The following is a 20,872-nucleotide window of genomic DNA, read 5'->3' as shown; positions in this document are numbered from 1 at the left end:
CCAGGAAGATTCCATTGTCCTGCCAGTGTGAGCAGAAAGCTCTAGGCTCCTCTGTAATCCAGCAGGCAAGGCCGCCTTGCCTTCCTGGGGTCAGACCCGCGATGGGGCGCAGTCTGACCCGTGTAGGACCCGCTTCAGGCCACTTGGCTGCAAGCCTGGCCTCCCAGGGCTCTGAGAGCTCAGGCCCCCGGGCCTCCCAGCTTCTGAGCCCGTCTCGAAGTCAAGGCGTTCCCCTGGGGGCTCCCTGGGCGGCAGTTGGGCCTGTCCTCAAGTATGAAGACAGAAGAATGAGGAACCTCTCTCCTTGTTCCTGGACTCTACACCATGAAGCCAGCCCATTAAGGCCCTTGCCCCCCTCCAGGAGCCCCATCCCACCCACCCTCAAGGATTAGGTCACACAAGAGCCTGTAACATTCCCCGGCTTGCCATCTCAAACCTAACCCCCGGGGTGGGCTGCCAGGGCCCCACGAGGCCAACTCCTCCCGGCTGCAGGCAGGCGGCCCACTGCCCCCAGGATGGGAGATGCTCCCCAGACTCTGCACATCCAAAAATGCCTTTTTGCCCTTAACAACACGTTTACAAGACCAGTGCTCTAACCCCTGAGCTATGGAGCCACCCTCAACAACACGTTTAAAGAGGGGGGTGATAGAAACCTCCTTCGGAGGGTCGTTGTCAACTACTTTTTCCTTTTTTTTTTTTTTTAAGATTTTATTTATGTATTTGACAGAGATCACAAGTAGGCAGAGAGGCAAGCAGAGAGACAGAGAGAGGGAAACAAGCTCCCTGCTGAGCAGAGAGCCTGATTTGGGGCTCGATCCCAGGACCCTGAGATCATAACCTGAGCCGAAGGCAGAGGCTTTAACCCACTGAGCCACCCACGCGCCCCTTGTCAACTATTAAGTGGAAAGTTCTTAGACGTGTGCCTGGCGTATAGTAAGCCCACAGGAAATCTGACTGTCGTGCTCTTTTTCTCCCAAGCCACACCTACCGGAGCGAACTCTTCCTTTTCTGGGCCCGGCCACTCTTCAAGACCACCAGCCAGCACCTCCTGAAATGTGCTTCTGTTCCAAGGACCCAATAGTTGGCTTTGACCATTCCGGACAAGGGTCTAGGCACTGGGCCTGCAGGCCTGGGGTGAGGTCCCTGGGCAGAGGCCTCCATCCCACCCCCAATGGCAGGGGGACCCCCGTGTCATCTTTTCCGTGGTTTACCAAGCACTTTGACATGGATTTCTGCTTTGGGGAGTAGGCAGAGCAGAAATGATTACTCCCGTGTCCCAGTGGGCTCCTCAATGTTCAGAGGCAGTGGGTGCTTCACCCGAGTCTCACAACCAGTAAGTGGCCCAGGTAGCCTTCAGTCCCAGCTGACGGATTCCAAGCCCAGCGCCCGCCCGTGCCTCAGCACCAAGCTGGTCCACAACCGGTTAAGTGCATCTCCCTCCTCCTGACAAGCTGACATGCCAAAGGAATTAGAGGCAGCCGCCCCCCCCCCCCCCCCCCACCCCCCCCCCCCCCCCCCCCGGCTAACCGCCCCCCCCCCCCCCCGACAACCCGGCCACCCAAAGGAAATTGGGGCCCCCCCCCCCCCCCCCCCCCGATGAAAAGCAGACGCCCTCCCCCTGGTCTTTGGACCAGCTCCCAGGAAAGAGAGAACAACTGATATGTGGCCCCCGAGGCCCGCCCCACCCTGTGAGCTCAGGTCCTGGCAGAAAGACCTCACTGAGGGGAGCCTCTCACCAGAGCCAGGGCCAGACCGCAGGGCTCAGAACAAGGAGTGGTCAAGGCCAACTGTATTGCCACTAACCTCCTCGAACCCTAACAACCCAGCCAGCCAGGTGCTAGTCTGGTTTTTCAGACAGGAAACCGAGGCTTGGAGAGATGTGACTTGCCCAGCGAGCCAGCAGGGCAGCCCGGGACACCTGGGTCACATACAGCCTGGTCCTCAGCCCCACTCACAAGCCCCTCCCCACCCACAGCCAGAGGTTGGACCCACCAGGATGGCCCCCCGGGCCCCATTATCAGGCCCCCTGAGTTCAGGGTCCCCTTGCTGTTGGGGGAGAGGGATCACCTCCCAGCCACGGCGAAGGCCCTCTTGGCCGAGCCTCCAGCAAGTCAGGGGCCTCCGGATGGGAGTGGGGCAGAGGTGAGGCAGGACTGGCCGGGAGTGGCGATTCCCTGAGGAGGGAAGAGGCAGCTCCGGAGTCTCGGACGCTCCCACTCAGCAGCCCAGGATTCCCCGCTGGGGGCCGTTTTACCAGCCGCCTCTCCCACCTCAATGTCAGGAGGGACTGTGGGGCCCAGGGCAGAGCTGGGCTCAGGCCAAGTGAGGGTGTGAGTGTGGGGTAGTATCCGTCTGATCAAGCCCAAGTTCAGGGGTCCAGCCAAGGGGTCGTTCACACTCTTTTGACAAACATAACTGTGGAAACAGCATGAACATTCCTCAAAAAATACAGGCTTTGGGGATGCCTGGGTGGCTCAGCCAGTTAAGTATCTGCCTTTGGCTCAGGTCATGATCCCAGGGTCCTGGGATCGAGCCCCGCATCGGGCTGAGAAGCCTGCTTCTCCCTCTCCCACTCACCCTGCTGTGTTCTCCTGCTCACTCTCTCTCTGTGTCAGATAAATAAATAAAATCTTTTTTTAAAAAAAGTTCTCAACAAAAGAAAAAGATGTTTGAACTCCGTGCGGTGGCAAACGTTACCTAGACTTCTTGGGGAGATCATTTCACAACAGATACAAATACCGAATCATTTCGTTATATACCTGAATATGTACCATAGGTCAATTATACCTAAATCATCCACATATTTAATAAAAGATGGAGAAACTTAGGGTGCCTCCTCTACCACCGCCCCAGGAAAGAGGCTAAAAGAGCAGGTGATTGGCGTGGAGTAAGAAGGGGCGGAATTAGGTTCTATCCCACGAATTAGGTTCGATCCCACCAGCAACGCTGTTGGGACTCACAGTGCACTGAGGTTCCAGGAACAGCCAGGAGGAGGCAGAGCTGCGAGAGAGGACAGTCTGCGAATTCTGGGGTCCCTGCAGACAGGTGATACGCCAGCATGGCAAGCAAGGGGAGAGGCAACTGGACGGGGCGTCAGCAGAGGGATGTCCATCAAAGTGGGGTCAGCCTCCCTAGGTGGAGATCCCAACTCCTCCCACTGGCTGACTAGGAGACTTTGGCCTCAGTGTCCCCATCTTTGAAATGGGGATGGAATGAGCACCTACCTGGTGAGAAAGAGAGAACTTTCTTTCTCTCAACGTGAGAAGAGCTCGCGTTGCCTGGAGAAGGGACCTATTTTCCCCGAAGGGGTAAAGGGAGACCAGGGGATTCCAGCCCACGGAGATGGGGGAAGACAGCTGAGTGCATTTCAGGAACGGGAGGAGTTACCGAGGCTAGGCCTCTGGGTGAGCCTGGGATGCCAGTGTTGTCACAGAAAAACACTGAATATTTTCGTTTTGGTGTATGTCCGATGTTCCACGTGCTACACACATCCTCCCCACTGGTGCTCGCAGAACACCTCGAAATGGAGCCACAGGCTGAAAGGCTCAGAGTCCCATTCATGCAGCCAACAAATATTTTTAAAGCACCTACTATGTGCTGGGCTGCAGAGACTCGCCGCTGAGCATGGAGCATGCCTTCTAGGGGTGGGGAGATAAGAAACAGATGGCCACAGAGGGTGGCAACAGCTCAGATGCCAGGACCCAGAGTGATGGGGGTGGGGAGCTCAGTGATCGGAAGCCTTATCCACAGAGGAGCTGTGTGGGTTGACACCTCTGATGATGATAGAGGGTGTGATCAAGAAATAATTTGGGTGGAGTGTCCTGGCCGAGGAAACGCCAGAGCAAAGGTCGAGCAGCCAGCCGCACTCACTATCCTGTGGGTAAGGAGGCCAGGGTGTCACCAAGGGCTGAGTCACAGGGAAGCAACACACACCGGGATGGGAGGGACACGTGGGAACCAGTCACTCTGGGTCGTATGGACCAGGGGTGATTTGGGATTTCATTCTAAGTGTTGTGTGAAGCCAAGAAGGGTTTACACAGAGATTTGACATGATCCCTGATTGATGTTTTTAAAAGGTCACTCTGGCTGCTCTGGGGAGAATGGGAACAGGCCGCTTGCAACCCGTGCCTCGCCAACTCCAGCCTCCCTCTGGGACCAAGGGATGCATGCGCTCTCTAGTTATCCCATTTCCTGGCATTCGGGATCTACCCGCAAAAGACCCACCAGTGACCAGAGGAAGGTCAGTTACAGCCCGTGGTGCTGGTTTGCCAGCATTTTTGCAGACCCCGAGGGTACGTGAGATTCAGAGCATAAATGCATGGACCGTGTTTGCCCGTAGGAGCCTGGGTGCATTTACACCTGGAGCCGTGAACTGCAGGGGCCAAGCTCTGCTCTGCAGCCCAGCACATCAAGGCACCCCCTGTCCCACCCCCTGGCAAGCATCACAGGACCTGGGTTCAAGTCCTGCCTCTGCCCCACACTTTTGCAACCTCTCACAACTCACAGCATCTCTCCCGTCCAGAGACCCCCGTCTCCAGAGCACAGAGGGTGGAGCAGAGGTTCCCTGCAGCCCTTCCAGATCCCAGAGGCAAGAACAAGCCAGAGGCAGCTACAGAGAACCATCTGGAATCTCTGAGTCCAGGCCCTGCGCCTCAGCCAGGGCTCACCACCAGGGCAGGGATGCAGCAGCCCTGAGCCCGCCCCGCTCTCCCAGGGCACAAGCCAGCCATTTCGAGGCGGAGAGGTTTGGAAACACTCACCTGTGTTATTTTTCTTATTTTTCTTTCCTTGTTTTCCTTTTTCCCTGATCAGACAACCCCAGGAAAGGCTAAGAAAGAGGAAGGCAGAAGACGGGGGAGTCTTTTTCCTGGCTGTTGAAGTTCAAAAGGCTAGGCCTCCAGAAGAAAGGAAAGACCTCCAGGCACCCATTCCGGGTAAAGAGCCAAGCTTCCAGAGCCCCCACCCAGCACGGATGGCGGCTGCTGAAACCAGAGGCTGTGGCCCGCTCCAGGTTCGGGCGGGAGGAGGATTTATGAACAATGGTAAAGGATGCCTGGGTGGCTCAGTCGGTTAAGGGTCTGCCTTTGGCTCAGGTCATGATCCCAGCATCCTGGGATCCAGCCCCATATCAGGCTCCCTGCTCATTGGAGAGTCTGCTTCTCCCTCTCCCTCTGCCCCTCTGCCCCTTTTCCCACGTCTCTCCCCTCCTCTCCCCCTGCTCCTGCTCGGTGCTCGCTCGCTCTCTCTTTCTCAAATAAATAAACACTCTTTTTTAAAATTTTAAAAAATAAAACAACAATAAGCCCACTACAAACAACAGTACCATCACAGGCTGGTGATGAGGGACATCAAGCTCCAGGCGCCCTCGCCAGCACAAAGCCCTCCGCCATCTCGGTCCCGCACAAGCCCCTGGAAGTTAGGCACAACCCTAGGGAGGAGGGATCCCCAACATGACTGTGACTAAATTTTCATCCCTATAACAGAAAGAAAACTTTAGGCTGAAATTACATGCTAATTTAGTTACAGTATAAATATTGTATATTATGTATTATATGCAATATGTATGTTACATACATCTATGAGATAAATATGCATTATATAATATATATTACATAAAATCTATAAACACAAATATAAACCGTAACTATTTTATTTATAAAAATAGAGGGGCGCCTGGGTGGCTCAGTCGGTTAAGCATCTGCTTTCAGCTCAGGTCGTGATCCCAGGGTCCTGGGATCAAGCCCCCAAGACAGTCTCCCTGCTCAGCAGGGAGTCCGCTTCTCCCTCTGCCTGCCGCTCCCCGTGCTTGAGCTCGCTCCCTTTCTCTCTCTCTCTCTGTCAAATAAAAAAATAAAATCTTTAAAAATAAAATAAAAATAGAAAAAGACAATGATGATGGATAGAGAAAGGGAAGCCCCACTGCACTGTGTGGACACCCGGGCTTGAGAGCCTGCCTTGCCCCACTGGAGCAGAAGTGACGTGGTGCCCAGAGCGGACAGCACAGCGCTTGGTCTGGGGGACAGACAGAGACCCAGGGGCCCAGCAGGCTCCTCTTGGGTAGGACACCCCTTGCCTCAGACTAAAAGCCAGAGGGAGCTCAAGGCGGTCTTCCCCACAGCCCGTCATCCCTGTGCATCTAGGACAGCTTCAGCCCTGCAGAGCCACGGGGCCGGCCAACCCGCATCTGCTGACCACGGCGACTCCTGTCCCCAGGACGGCTGAGAGCAGAGCCGTACGACCCACCCAGAGGGTGACCTGCCTGAGAGGTGACCTGCCACGTCTGTGGGTGGAAAGAGGCCCCGGGCAGCGAAGGTGAAAGAGGACAGACACAAAAGGTAGGATCTGGGTGACTCACCACTGAACAAAGAACCTGCAGAGTTAAGCAAGCTTCCTGGGAAAGGGCAAGAAGTGTTATGTCAACCCCCCAGCCTGCTGCCCAAATCCCCAAAGCTGGCCTGTCAAGTGAAGGGGAACCAGTTTCCACTCGCAGAACAGGGACTTCATCAAATGGATTGTCCCCACCCCTCAAGAGAGCTGGTCCCAGGCAAAGAACCAGCGGGCTCTGCCAGGCTCCACGGGGACCGGCCCCGCTTCCCAGGCCTGATCCGCCTTCTCACCCTCCGAGTTTCAGCTCATCCACCTGCCCGGCTGGGGAGCGAAGAAAGGGCTCTGATCCTCTACAGGTCATGGCCTGACTCACCCCCACCCCTCCCTGAAACTCTCAGGCTCAGCCTCCAGAAACAGCTAACACCAGGGTCACTTCCCACCTGGGTTCGACGTCCAGCCCGGGTGGGCAGTGGGTACCAGAGGGTGCTCTCAGCAGCCCCAGAACCATCTCTGCCGGCTCCTGCCCTGGTCTGGGGCTGAGGGACAACTTGCTCTGGGAAAATGACCAAGATCCCCGTGGGAAATCAGAGCAGTGGCTGCGGACATGCCACCTCCTTCTCCCACCTTCCCACCCCCGACCCCCACCCCTGCAGACGGAACAGACAGACTTCAGCCTGGAGAATCAGCACCGCCAGACCGCCGCAGCAGGTCTGAATCCGGGCATCTCTCCTACAGGGCAAGTCCCCAGAGCAAGAGGCACCATGTGTGGCTTCTAATGGCAGAAAAACTGGGAAAAATACAGACGCCCATCCCTAAGGTACTGGTAACTCCAATTATATGACATCCTACAAGGGATATTCTGGAATTGGAAAAAAAAAAAAATCAAGTACATCTCTAAGTGCCAAAGTTTCAAAAGATATCCCAGACTAATATAAAGTGGAAAAGGCAAGATCCAGAGCTCTGTGTATCGAATGATACAATTATGTGCGGGTTCTTCTATATTTGACACTCATCCCGCCCGTCTGTTCTCTCCCTTTCTCTGAACTACTCTGTGCCCCCAGGAAGCTGACCTCTACGAAACCCTCCTAATTGATGTTCCCTCCCCACGTCATATCGAACATTGAAATATACCTACTTCTCAGGCGCCTGGGTAGCTCAGTGGATTGAAGCCTCTGCCTTTGGCTCAGGTCATGATCCCAGGGTCCTGGGATCGAGCCCTGCATCGGGCTCTCTGCTCAGCAGGGAGCCTGCTTCCTCCTCTCTCTCTCTGCCTGCCTCTCTGCCTACTTGTGATCTCTGTCTGTCAAATAAATAAATAGAATATTTTTTTTAAATTATAAAAAATATATATATACCCACTTCTCACACTATGCATAATTTTGGCTATACATTTTTGAAGGGGCTTATATAAACTTAATAATTCTGATCCTGAAATATATGCATTTTGTTCATACAATTGAAACTTCATGGCTTCTTACAGAAAGCTAGGCCATAGCTGAACCGAGTTGCAGTAAGCAAGGTAAAATGATGTTACCTAGATAAATATTCATTACTTACAATTTTGAGGATTTCTTTTCCTATTCTGGAGCCTGTAAATACATGATCACTAGGGGAGGGGGGCATTCTCAAAAATTCACAGGACCTGGGCCTCATGGCTGGTGGCCCAAATGGCTGGACCGTCCAAAAGTTGCCAGGCGCTCCTGGGTCAGTACAGGGATCAGCCCTAGGAGACGCCAGGGGAGAAGAGAGTAAGCCAAACCCACAGGGGAAAATCCACTCTGCTCAGGGGTTGCTTCCAGAGCAAACACAGAGCCAGAAGCCCAGGGTAGAAGGAGGCTGAATTCTGCAGCTTGCCCAGTGAGCTGACCCCATGAGCTGCTCTCATGAACCTGTGGCCGGACCGCCTGACCAGTCCCTGTTCAGCAACCCAGCCAGATGGGCAGGATCAGAATGGCCCACCCACGCCTCCAGCCTGTTTCCTGGGCCATGCTGGGACTCGCAGCAAGCCGGATGCCCACACTGGCTGCCCCCCCAGCTTCCTGCTCACTGGGATACACTGAGCCCTGAGCCCAAGGGCTGAACGTCCGGCCCGAGTCGATAGCTCTGGCCCTAGGGGATGGGAGCTGCTGCTGGCTCATGCCCTCCCGCCCACCATTGCTACCTGACCCTTAAGTGGGTTCTGCAGAGGCTCCCCAAGGGGCAGTGAACGTGACTCACCAACCTGGCACACGTGTACACACACACACACACACACACACACACCTGAATGCTCAGGGGAGACCGGCAGGCCTTAGGCCTTACAGTCCAAGTTCCCAAGGGAGACTTCTGGATCCCCTGGGACCCTCAGGCTCTGGCTGAGGCTCCTTCTCCGGCTCCTCTCATGGGCCAGAACCAGGCATACCCTCCAAGGCAGACTTCCTGGCCACTCCCCCAGCCCAGTCCCTGAAACTCTAGCAACCCGGGGTCAGGGCTCACACAGACCCTGGCACGGTGAACACAGAGTAGAGTTCTGGTTGGGGGCGGGGGTGGGGGGGCGCTGCTGTCAGGAACCAGGCAAATTCACTGCTGTACCTACAGTGCCAATAACCAAGCAGCTTGTCTTCCCTTGGACAGTTTATCTTTACACAGTGACCGGGTCACTGCCCAGCGTAGCCAGAAATGGTGGCTCCAAGCCCTCCCCCTGTGCTAAGGCAGGCTCGATGGTTCTGGCCTGGAGTTCACAGTGTGTGGGGTTTCAGGATTTGAGAAGCAAGTGTTCGAGTCTAAAAATGTCCCCCAGCCTCATACCTGGAAGGACCCTGCCCTGGGAACAGCAGGGGTTGACTGTCCCTGAGGCTGTCACATCCGAGCCTCCCTGATGGCAGGAGAGATGTTAGATGTCAGGTTCCCCAGCGACCCAAAAGCCAGCTCTTCTGTTCCCAGGACCTCGAACCAGGAAGGTGGGATGGATGCAGGGAACAGGGTCTAAGGCTGTGGGTGACATGCTGGGAGAGCCACAGGCTTCAGCCACTCCCGCCACCAGCTCACAGAGGAACCGACCCACTCGGGGCAACACTGAGAGGGCTTCAGGGTACCCTGGGGTATCCAGCATGCTACTCACACTCCTGAGACTGAGCCCGAAAGATGGGCTGGCCTCAAGAGACCAACCAGGTCACTGGATCGTGGATTCAGACCCAGAAGGAAGAGGGTATTTATATCATGGGGGTTTTGTTTTCTTTTCTTTTAATAATGAAAAGCTTCTTATTTTCAGCTTTCAGTGGTTTTTTTTTTTAACCTCTTAGATAAGTAGCCCCTCAAATAAACCTACCATGAATCAGTGATATTCCCAAAGTAGAGGGAAATAATCAGACTAAACCTCAGGGCCTTACTCTGATGCCCAGAGCTGATGGCCCCAGAAGGAGCTGAACAAGGAAGAGAAGGACCTGGGTGGTTGACTGACAGGCCTGGGGTGACCCTCAGAGAACACCAAGGGGGGAGCGCCCTCAGAGTTGTGTCTATGCCCATGCACTTGGTGGTGGGCATGGGGCTGGGTCAAGATGACCCTGGGGAAGGTGAGGCATTAAAGACGTGTCTCCAGTTTATGTAACCAGTTGGTTGGTGAGATCATTTGCTGAGATATGGAATCCTGGGGAAAGATCTACCAGGCATAGGAGCAAAGATCATGAGGTTGACTTTGTACAAAGTGAGTCTGACGGCCTTTGAAAAATTTAGGTGAGGATGTCTAGCGAGCATTGGATGGTCAAGGCTACAGTTCTAAGAACGCTGCGGTGGAGATAAAAAGGAGTTGTCTTATCGTAGGAGGTAACCGAAACTGAGCAGGGATGAGTTGCCCAGGGAGAGAGTACAGAGGAGTGGGGGAAGGGGGAGGAAGAAGGAACATGGAGGAACAGAGGAACCAGAAAAGGAGCCTCCAGAGAGAGATGGTGGGAACAAGAACAGGACATGCACAGTTCCCCCTGCTGCCAACAAACCATGGGGAATATCATAGGTGGCCCTCAATGGCACGGACAGAAGTCTTTCACAAAGGCGGCATTTTTAAGATGCTTGACCTGATGAACTATCTTGCTGACACTCATTGGGCCATTCTCTGCACAGCCACCAGGCTGTGTCCTCAAGTGGTCACGTCGTGTGTCCAGGAAACCCTCCCTGGTTCAGGGAGAACACATGGAGAGACCCTCGCTCTACGAGTCTACAACACAGGGGACATGAAAATACTCCTGGGCATTCCAAGCTTCTTGACACGGCTTACATACAGGTGGACCTCCGAGCTCCTCTTTCTTCGTAGAAGCCCACCTACCACTTCCAGCCCCGGGATCAGGTCAGGAACATGGGTGTCAGCTAAGCTTTCGCTAAGCCATGACAGCTCAGCATGTCGTGGACACAGCATGGGAGCTGGAAAAAAAGAAAAGCTCATCCTGATGGCTTAGGCTAAGTACTGAGCATGGAAGTGGATCCTCTCTGCCCTGGTCATGCACAAGTAGACTTGGACAAATTGAAAGATTTGTAGACTTCCAAATTGAAAGGTCTTCCCAGCAGGGACAGGCAAATACGGTAGTCGGCAAGGTTCATTCACAGAGCACGCTCTCCACCCCAGCACCACTTACGTGCAACAGATCATAGTATCAGGCTCCCTGTACAAACATGGAACTCAAGGCAGAGGGATTACCTGCTTCACACACGATAATACAGCTAGTATTAACCATTCATGGATCTGAGATTCAACTCAGCCCAATTCTAAAACCTATTCCGCACTTAATTATTTTATTATTTATTGTATTTTATTTTATTATTATCTATCCTTTTTATTACATTTTAAATTGTGGTAAAATGCATGTAACAAAATTTATTATCTTAATTATTTTGCGATGCTAAGTTCAGTGGCAGCAAGACTTTCCCCGTGCCGTGTAACCACCATCCTCCTGCAGAACATTCTCACCTCCCCAAGCTGAGACTGTCCCATCAGACAAAGACAACTGCCCATTCTCCTCCCCTGGTAGCCTCCGACAAGCCTATTCGATTCTCTGTCTGCACAAATCTGATACTTCTAAGGACTTCATCTAAGTGGGGTCATGCCACGTTTGTCTTCTGTGACTGGCTTGTCGCTTAGCATAATGTCCCAAGGGGTCATCCATGCTGTGGCAGGTGTCACATCTGTTCTATCTTTAAAAACTTGTTTTGAGGGGTGCCTGGGTGGCTCAGTGGGTTAAACTGCTGCCTTTGGCTCAGGTCATGATCCCAGGGTCCTGGAATCAAGTCCCATATCGTGCTCCTTGCTCAGCGGGGAGCCTGCTTCTTTCTCTCTGCCTCTCCCTGCCACTCTGCCTGCTTATGTGCTCACTCTCTCTCTCTCTGACAAATAAATAAATAAAATCTTTTTTAAAAAATTTGTTTTGCTGGGCCTCTGGGTGACCCAGTCATTTAATCCTAGCCACTAGACCACCAGGGAGCTTGACCCAGTCATTTAAGCCTCTGACTCTAGGTTTCAGCTCAGGTCATGATCTTGAAGTGGTGAGATTGAGCCTCGAATCAGTGCTCCATGATCAGTGAGGGTCTCCTTCAGGGTCTCTCTCTCCCTCCCCAGATTGTGCTCGCTTTCTCTCTCTCTCTCTCTCTCTCTCTCGCAAATAAATAAATAAATATTTTTTAAAAATTCGTTTTGACGAAATCTTGCCATTTGCAACAACATGGATGGAACGAGAGGGTATCATGCTAAGTAAAATCAGTCCATCAGAGAAAGACGATTATCACTGATCTCACTGATATGAGGAATTTGAGAAACAGGACAGAGGATCACAGGGGCAGGGAGGGGAAAATGAAACAAGATGAAACCGGAGAGGAAGATAAACCATAAGAGACTCTTAATCTCAGGAAACAAACCCAGGGTTGCTGGAGGGGAGGGGGTGGGAGGGGGGAGGGATGAGGGACGGCTGAGTGATGGACGCGGGGGAGGGTAGGTGCTATGGGGAGCGCTGTGAATTATGTAAGACTGATGATTCACAGACCTGTACCCCTGAAACAAATAACACATTATATGTTGATTTTTAAAAATTTGTTTTGAAGGGCCCCTGGGTGGCTCAGTCGGTTAAGTATCCCCTTCTTCATTTTGGCTCCGGTCTTCATCTCTGGGTTGTGAGTTCGAACCCTGTGTCAGGCTCCACACTGGGTGAGGAGCCTACTTTAAAAAAAAAAAAAAAAAAAACGTGTTTCGAATCAAGAGCATATTTACACAATTCCAAATTGCAAGGGCACCAAAGTGTTGAAATTGAAAATCTTCCTTTCTCAGTCTCCCTCCCGTGTGGTTCTTCCTTCTGGAAGCAGCCAGTACCATCAGTTTCAGAGAGCTTTTATGCATACGCAGGCAGTTACCTTCGTGGATTCCTTTTTGCTCTTTTTCATTCTGGTATTTTTCTCCTCTGCTCTGCCTCCTGGTTGTTTCTCTCCCCTCCGCAGTCTGCAGGGAGTCTTTCCACTGTTCCTTCAGAGGCTCTCCCTCTCCTGATCTGTCGGCTGCATTGTCTGGACACACAGAGGCTTGCTCAGCAAGTTCTCTTGGCTGGATAGTTTGGAATTTGCGGTCTGAGTCATGTTTAGGCACCTCTGAGCCTCATCGTGGCCTCCAGAGACCACAGGGCGAGCGGGGCTCCTGTACTACTTCACGCCATGGCTCCCTGTTTAGCGACTATGACATGACAGAGTCAAGTGAACAACCACACAGTTAAAACCCTCTGTGGGGAGCCTGTAGCAGAGGAGTATAGAAATGAGAGATCAGCCACGGGAACTGCAGGTTGAGAAGCTCCATCTCTCCCCATCCTCGACCCTCTCCTACCTGGCATCTTCTCTCGCTCAGGAAATAGCATCCCTGGGTCATCATCTCACCTCCCTCTGCTTCACCCGCCCTGTTCTAGCCAGCACGGAGCCTGTCCCGGTGTCTCTCAGACCCTCACCCCACTGCCTTCAGTGGCTCCAAAGCCCACGGTCCCTTCTGCCAAGCTGCTCTGCCACCCCCTCCCGCAGAGTAGTCTGGGGCAGCCCATCAAAAGGGAAATCAGACCCCACCTCCCCAGATTAAAACCTTCCAGACTGTGCACCCCTGTCCACAGCAGCCTTGTTCGCAATAGCTAGAAGGCGGACACAACCCAACTGCCTGACAAATGGATAAGCAAAATGTGGTCTGCACATACGATGGAACATTATTTGGCCTAAAAGTAAAAGAAATTCTGCAACACACCCCATGGATGAAGCTTGAGGACACCACGCTAAGTGAAACGAGCCGGTAGGGAGGACAAAGACGACAGGATTGCACAGAGAGGAGGCACTTAGTGATCGAAATCCTAGGGCCAGATGGTAGAAGGGGGACTGCCAGGGACTGGAGACGGAGGGGAGTTCATGTCTAATGAGGACAGTTTCTGTTTTATATGATAAAAAGAGCCACAGGGAGGGATGGTGGGGACAGCTGCACAACGTGAATGGATTTAACACACTCAGTGGCACTAGTGAAAGTGGTAAAGATGGGAGACTTTGTGTTACCTGTATTTTAGCACATTTTTTAAAGCATTAAAAAGAGAAACTCCTTCCAGGGCTTCCCAGGACTGTGAGCATAGAGACCTTACTTAGCAGGAGGCCGTGCGAGATCCGGGTCCCCGCTTCCTTCCCAGTGCAGGCACTACAGGCCCCCTGTGTCCCTGGGGCACACCCTGGTTCTTCCAATTGGAGGGCCAGGGTGCTGGGCATCCCTGCACCCAGACCCCATGCTGGGGGTCTCAGTAGGAAGTCACCTGCTCAGAGCAACTGCCCACTGATGCCCCCACCTACTTTCTACCCCATGTCCGGCTTCGTGTTCCCCAGCACCTAGGACCCCTTCAGTTAGGTCCCTGGCTTCACGGCCTGCTTGCCGCTCTCTGCCCCCAGCACAAAGCTCCTCAGCATCGGGGACCCAGGCATGCTTCATCCATCACGGCCAGCTGCCATGGGCCGATGCCGCCAAGGAAGCCCATGCTGAGATGGAGTCTGGAGGGCAAGACCGCTATCACAGGTAGTAACCGTGTGGGGAAGGGGCCTCAGGAGGCTTGGGCAGAGGGAAAGGCAGCTGGCAATGCTGGTCTGGTGAAATCTCAGCCGGCCAAGCCAGAGGTTCTAGAGTAGGCGTCGCCCCCTGGAGTGGTTCTGGGCTGGGCAGAAGCACAGTCCTTGCTTGGTTGCCAGAGGGGAGTGGCCCCAGGAAGGGCACGACCTTGAACCAAGCAGCGTTCTGCGCCCTGGGCAGACCCCAAAGTGACAGGCATCTAGTGGCTCTCTGTTGACCATGCTCCTCGCTACTAGGTGACAAGCTCTACTTGGGGCTCCAGCCAATGCTTCTCCATATTTACCCCAACCCCCAACCCCTAGTAGGTGCTCAGAATGAATGAAGGAGTGGATGAATGAATGAACGAATAAACGTTTGCTTGGGTCTTGAAGTACAAACAGGATTTGAAGGAGACAACGCGGGAGACACGTATTCCGGGCATGAGGCATCCTTTGTGCAAGGGTAGAAAGTCATGAAGAAACACATGGGATGTTCCTGAATCCACAAACACAAAGATAGGGTCAAATCACTATGTGGGGAAGTCAGGGAACGGGGCTCAAATGATAAGCAAAGGCCAGTGGACAAGAGCCTTGTAGGTCACACTAGAATTTTACCGTCAGCAAAAGGATGCTTTCGAAGGGTTCGAAGAAGAAGAATTGACATGCTCAGCTGGGTTTAGAAAGATCGTTCTGCTGGCCTTCCTGAGGACGGCCAAGGAGGGCAACCGAGGGACGGGAGGCCGTCCAGGAGTTGGCTTTGAGCAGGTGGCCTGTGTCCTGAGGCACAGGTACTGGGGGAGGACAGGAGAAGCCATAGCTGTACTGTGGGGGCTGAGAAGGGGCTACAGCCAAAGCCTGGAACAGCCAACAGGGAGGCACAGTCAGTGAAGAGTAAACATCTGAAGAACAAGGATGGTCGGTCGGCAAGGAAATCAGGAAAGAATGTGGCCATGGGAGCGCAGGAGAGAGAACAGTTCAAGAACGAAAAAGTCAAGAGGGTCAAGGCCGTTAAGAGGTCAAGCGAGATAAGGCCTGAAGTGCCCATGGATTTGGCTACCAGGAGGGCAGGACTCCAGAGCAGCTTCGGGTGGGAGCAGACCCAGCCCAGGCCAGTGCATTCTCCAGTCTGATCTGAGGCTTGTGTTTCTCATGGGCTTTCTAGAGAAAGTCTTTATTTGTCAACATGCCTCGGTCCAGGGTCTCCCTTAAGTCTGGCCACGGAGATGTTCTAGTCCAAGCGGCCTCCGGCCGCCATCTTTGGAAAGGCGATGGGAGGAACCCAATGGAGCATCAGGAGTCCCAAGCCTTCTTCCTGTGACGAGATGTGTGAGGGGCCTTAGGCCTCGGTTTCTCCTGGGGTCATGGGTCCTGGAGGACTCTGCAGTTGCCTCTGTTGATCTGGACTGTCCCAGCGCTCAGGTTCAATGAGAGGGTAGCCAGGTGCCCACACCCTCTAACTTGAGTCCCCTTGTGGCCACCACATAGGACTCTGAGTTTCCCCATCCAAGTGCCCCATTGTGTGAACTCAGTTCCAATGAGGAAAGAAACCGGGTTGCGAAAAGAGAATATTTACTTTTCCCACCAAGCTGATACCCAGGTAAATAGTGTGGTCCCATCAGTGGAGCCCAGCCCTGCCCTCTTCCCTCCCTCCAGGTACAGCCTGGAGCATTTAAGAAGGCACCCCAATGGGCATGTCTCACACAGGACCCCAACCCCAATCCAGAGACAGACCAGCGCCTCACTCGCCAGCCTCCTGCCCACCATGAAGCTCGCTGTCATCTTCACCCTGGCCTTCCTTGCTCTCTGCTGCAGCCTTGGTGAGTTCCCAGAGCCCTTCTCCCCCAAGCCAGGCTCAGGAACCCTTCCTGCTCCCCAGTTCTGCTTAGAACAGGGGGCAGCTATTTAGCTGAAATGCAGACCCCCTGGCCGGGAAGCCGGGTCTGTGAACAGACCCATCTTGGGAACTTGGGGAGCACCCTGAGCCTGTGAGGAAACCTAGAAGGGGTCTGATCTTCCATGGCCAACCACCTCAGAATTGCAGCTTTGGAACAGACTAGAGGCAGGGATGGAAGAGATCTCATAATGGATGTGTGTTCCATGACCAACAGAATAGGAACAATGAGCTCCTCAGAGCCCAGTCTTGGAGAGACCCCAAGATGGCAAGAGACCTTGGTACAGTGCCGCCTTCAGGTCTGGGGTCTCCACACCACTCTGGCAACCAAGGGGGCTAGAAGGAGCTGCAGAGCATCATGCCTCCAAAAGAAATCCAAGCTAAGGCAAGGTCTCCCATGCTGGATGGAGAGGAATATTCTAGAAAGGGATCTTCCCTTTGGGAGACTGCCAACCCAGAGTGGAGTTTTCTAAACATTTTTGTCCTCTGCCAAAAGGATTAGGAGTCTCTGAATAGTTGCAGCTGTCACTAAAAGGAAAGGAATGAGGGGTGGGGGGAGAGGCAGGGAGGGAATGAGAGAGGAGGATCCCACCTCGATCCAAGCCCCCTGTTCTTTTGGGAACTGAGTTACGTGGTTTTCACTCTGTATCCACTTCTTCTACTTTTAGCAAGCAAACAAAAAGTTTTTTAGCAAACTTCAATTAGTTCACTTTGAAAGTCTCATGACACCCATGGCCATAAGTCTATGACCCTGGGGAGTGGCAGGGGAGTTGGAAAACCAAAACCAAGAGGCAACGCAGACAACTATTACGTAGAGATATTTGTTTTTAAGGAGAAATAACATCATTTTGGACCGACATCTACAGTTGACATACAATGACCAGCACAGGGCTTGGGAGGGCTGACTGCCCCCCACACAGTCAAAAATCTGCCTGTAACTTTTGACTTTTAACTACTCACAGCCTGCTGTGGACCAGAAGCCCTACCAATAATATGAACCACCAGGGAACACACATTTTGTACATCGTGTGTATTATATACTGTGTTCTGACAATCATACCCAACTTTTTCTGAATTCTTTCATTTTCTCTAGGCTACTCAGTTCATCCGTGAGTCTTTTCAAATCGTCACAAATCTCAAAAAAAAAAAAAAAAACCAATACATTTATTGAAAACAATGTAAGGAGCCCCACGCAGTTCAGTCCGTGTTGTTCAAAGGTCAACTGTATGTTAATTACACCTCAGCGCCGTCAACAGACAGGGCGGCTCAGCAAGACAGAGCTGAAAGATGGGAAGGGGTGCACCTGGGATGCCTTTGTATATTTGTGCGTGCGCACATGGCATAATAAGAATAGTAATGTCCCCCATTTATTTGGCACTATGTGCCGGTCACTGTTCTGAACCCCTTTACACCCTTACAATAACCCTATCCAATAGGGATCTTATTCCCATTTTACAGATCAGAAATGGAACTACACAAAGAGAAAGTAACTTGCCAGATGACATAGTAGAACAGGGCTCTACGTTCCGCAGAGGGGTTGACTTGGGGTGGCCACTTTGGGAGTCGCTAGAGTCCAGACAGGGAAGCGGAACTTGCACACAAGGCAAAGAATTCAAGGATGGGGACCAAGACGCAGGGTGTGGAAACCAGTGGCTCTCCCCCATGTTCCTGGGGCAGGGGCTTGAAAGGGGAGCACAGTCTGGGGAGTACTGCGGGTGAAGGGAACATAGTGGGGCCGGGCATGGACACAAGGGGCATGTGGGCAGCTGAGTCCACCACAGGGGTCCAGAGCTCGTGGTGCACACCTCTTCCCGGGGCTTGCACTTGGCCCGGACAAGTCCTTCTTCCCAACAGAGCCTGAATCTGCCACATACCCATCTCCCGCCCCGTGGCAAGTGGCCTAGACCACCACTAACCATTGGAAGAGGTATGTTTCTGGTGGGACAACAACCAGAAACCCTCGGTAGCCTCTTCCCAAACCCCCACTGTTGCATAAAAGATCAGATCAGCAACAACTTTTATCACTCCCCTGCTTGAAACTCTAACAGAAAGAACAAATAGCAAATGGCCCTGCCCCAACCCAGGAAGCGCAAGGAGGGCTCAGGCAGGCCAGGAAAAGTTGGCTGCAACCCCGGGAAGTCTCCCCACAGTTGGCCAAAGAACCAACTGCTTGGAGCACCACCAGATCTCACGTTCAACGCCATCCTATCCACCAAAAGGCAGCTATCTCTTGCTGACAGGCCCGCCCGCTTGCCTCTGGGACAGGCCCAGCCCGGGGGGGGCGGGGGGGGGGGCCAGCCAGCTTGGAAAAGGGCCTGGACACGTGTCCTCTCTCTTTCCTGTGCTTCAGCTTCAGCAGAGATCTGCCCAGCCTTTCTGAATGTCATGAAAACCCTCTTCGTGGGCACGCTCTCCAGTTACGAGGCTGCACTTGAGTTTTTCGCCCCAGACGCAGACATGAGAGATGGGATGATCCAGCTGAGGAATCTGGTGGACACCCTCCCCTCAAACACCACACAGAACATCCTAAAGTTCACGGTAAAAAGCTCCTTTCCCCCTGTGCCTCTTAGCAGCGGATCCCCCCAGTCCCTGGCCTACAACCTCGCCCCCTTTTTTTGGAGCCGTTTCTAATCCAGGAAGGAAAATCCCAGTGCGAATAGTCCTTCCGGAAGCAGACTCGGTCCTCTTACCCTTTTTAAGAGGTTTCTGAGACATAATCAAAACTCTTACAAGCTTAGTTCTTTCTCGAGCTACTGACCCTCTTAATGGACATTGAGGTCTCTACATGCAGACATCTTGGTCTAACTTGGAGTCTCACTCACTATTGTCTTGGTTTTTTCTTTTGTTTGTCTTGTTTTGTTTTGTTTTGTTTTGTCTGTTTTAGGGCAAAGTCTTAAAAACTCCAGCGTGTGCTTAGGAATTAGAAGCGGAAGATCGCCAACTGCTGGAGCTCCTGCGGCTCCCGGGACATTTCCTTCACTCTGTCCCCAGCCTGGCTCCTTTTAATAAATTTTAAGCATCTCACCTTTGTGCCCTGCACCCCTGCCTCTTTTTTGTTCACCTGCTAGAGTGAGGAGGTCGGCCACTGCGAGGGTAAGGTCAGCAGGTGCAGAGAAAGGCCGTGGCCGTGCAAACACGTCTCCAAGGGACCCAGGGGTCTCACTTCCAGACCCCCAACACACACCAGTCTAGCCACACATGGCAAGACATACACTCCTTCTCCTCCGCAGAAAGTCACCCAGGGACCTGCTCAAACTTAACCTATAGGATAACAAAATGGGGTCCGTATAGGGTGGCGGCTGACCTCAGACAGACTCCTCAACCTCCGGCCATTTAGTGATGAAATTAACTAGTCTGTAAATATTTAAGCTGATTATGCTACCCAGACACACCTGCAAGCAAAGACGGAGCCTTCCAGAGAGTCCCATCTCCCAATGATCTACGGAAAAGTCCGCTTCTAGCATGTGGACAGAGCAGTTGGGATCCCTTAAGGGCCGGTAGCTCGGCCTCAGCACACCTCACGTCACACACAGCGCACAATCACTCCCAGAAGGAATCAGATTCCTGTAAGACACTTCAGCAACAAAGGCTTCAGGGGGAATAGGTTCAGTTCCTTGATTAGGGATCCAGGGGGTATGGGATGCCGTTGAGAGTGACAGACCCTGACTCCTCAGGGCCATCAGGGCAATTTACACGGGGTCGGTCCCCAGAGATGGTAGGTTAAGTATTTTGTTCACTTCATATATGCTACATGAAATTATTTATCAAACTGTTTTTTTAAGGGGGTGGAGAATAGGGGAAAAAAAAAAAACCCTCCTTATGCATTTTCTAGATCATTTATCTGTCCCCATTGTTAGGACATTATATTTCCAGGTTGGTTGGTTTGGCTTAAGTAGCCTCCCTAACCTGTGTGGAGCCCAACGCGGGGCTTGAACTCATGACCCTGAGATCAAGACCTGCACTGAGATCAAGAGTAGGACGCTTCAACGACCTTGCCACCCAGGCGCCCCTCTATTTCCAGGTTTAAATCACAAAAGCCTACAAGTCAAACCATCCATTCATATCAGTCTTCCTTTAAGGACGTCTCTGCCCAGAAGAGGATCCGGGGGCGGGGGGGGGGGGGGGTCACAGATGCAGGGCAGGTCGGCACTGGGTTACTGCTGTCCACCGTCCATGGGGTAATGCTCTCGCGTTCTGACTCGCACCCATAACCCATTCCCTGAGTCCCTGTTCAGCCAACTTTCCTGCAGAAAGAGACTGTCTTCTATGATAAAGGAGTCTTCAGGCATGAAATCAATCCCTAGACGTTTACTGGCACTTTCGATGTGTGCATAGTGGCACTGGGCATTATGAGGACCCGGGAGCAGATTTCATAACCCAACAAGTATCGGTAAAGCACTTGCTCTGGGCCAGGAGCGGGCGGAGGCCCGAGTATGACGGTGTGAATGGACTGGGGCTCCAGTTCTCCGCGGGCTGTAATCCCACGGGAAAGCTCACTCGCTCTGGCAAATAAATAAATAAATAAGTCGGCAAACAGGTACATGAAACAACGATAAACACCGTAAAAGAAATCCATGGAGTGATGCGACCCGG

At 52.8% G+C, this 20,872-nt stretch overlaps 1 protein-coding gene and 1 long non-coding RNA gene across 2 annotated transcripts; one reads left to right on the top strand and one right to left on the bottom strand.

Moving 5' to 3' along the window:
- Window positions 1–5,635: 5,635 nt before the first annotated feature.
- LOC132006744 (uncharacterized) lies at window positions 5,636–6,749 on the bottom strand. Its single transcript, XR_009401213.1, has 2 exons — window positions 6,356–6,749; window positions 5,636–5,835 (listed from the first exon to the last, which is right to left on the bottom strand). It is a non-coding gene; the product is annotated as an uncharacterized LOC132006744 (long non-coding RNA).
- Window positions 6,750–16,071: 9,322 nt separating this feature from the next.
- On the top strand, window positions 16,072–19,303 carry SCGB1A1 (secretoglobin family 1A member 1). The gene is made up of 3 exons (XM_059404114.1): window positions 16,072–16,205; window positions 18,630–18,817; window positions 19,164–19,303. Exons 1-3 carry the CDS (start codon window positions 16,151–16,153, stop codon window positions 19,194–19,196), a joined length of 276 nt encoding a protein of 91 aa, XP_059260097.1. The 5' UTR covers window positions 16,072–16,150; the 3' UTR covers window positions 19,197–19,303.
- The last annotated feature ends 1,569 nt before the right edge of the window (window positions 19,304–20,872 follow it).

The sequence above is a fragment of the Mustela nigripes genome, chromosome 1 (genome assembly GCF_022355385.1).
Source record: "Mustela nigripes isolate SB6536 chromosome 1, MUSNIG.SB6536, whole genome shotgun sequence".
Lineage (NCBI taxonomy): Eukaryota > Metazoa > Chordata > Mammalia > Carnivora > Mustelidae > Mustela > Mustela nigripes.
This window is presented reverse-complemented; position numbering and strand designations above follow the sequence as displayed.

Coding starts and splice junctions, on each gene's coding strand:
- SCGB1A1 (XM_059404114.1), top strand. CDS start 16,151: ATGAAGCTCGCTGTCATCTTCACCCTGGCCTTCCTTGCTCTCTGCTGC. Junction 16,206..18,629: donor TGCTCTCTGCTGCAGCCTTG/GTGAGTTCCCAG, acceptor CCTGTGCTTCAG/CTTCAGCAGAGATCTGCCCA. Junction 18,818..19,163: donor AGAACATCCTAAAGTTCACG/GTAAAAAGCTCC, acceptor TGTCTGTTTTAG/GGCAAAGTCTTAAAAACTCC.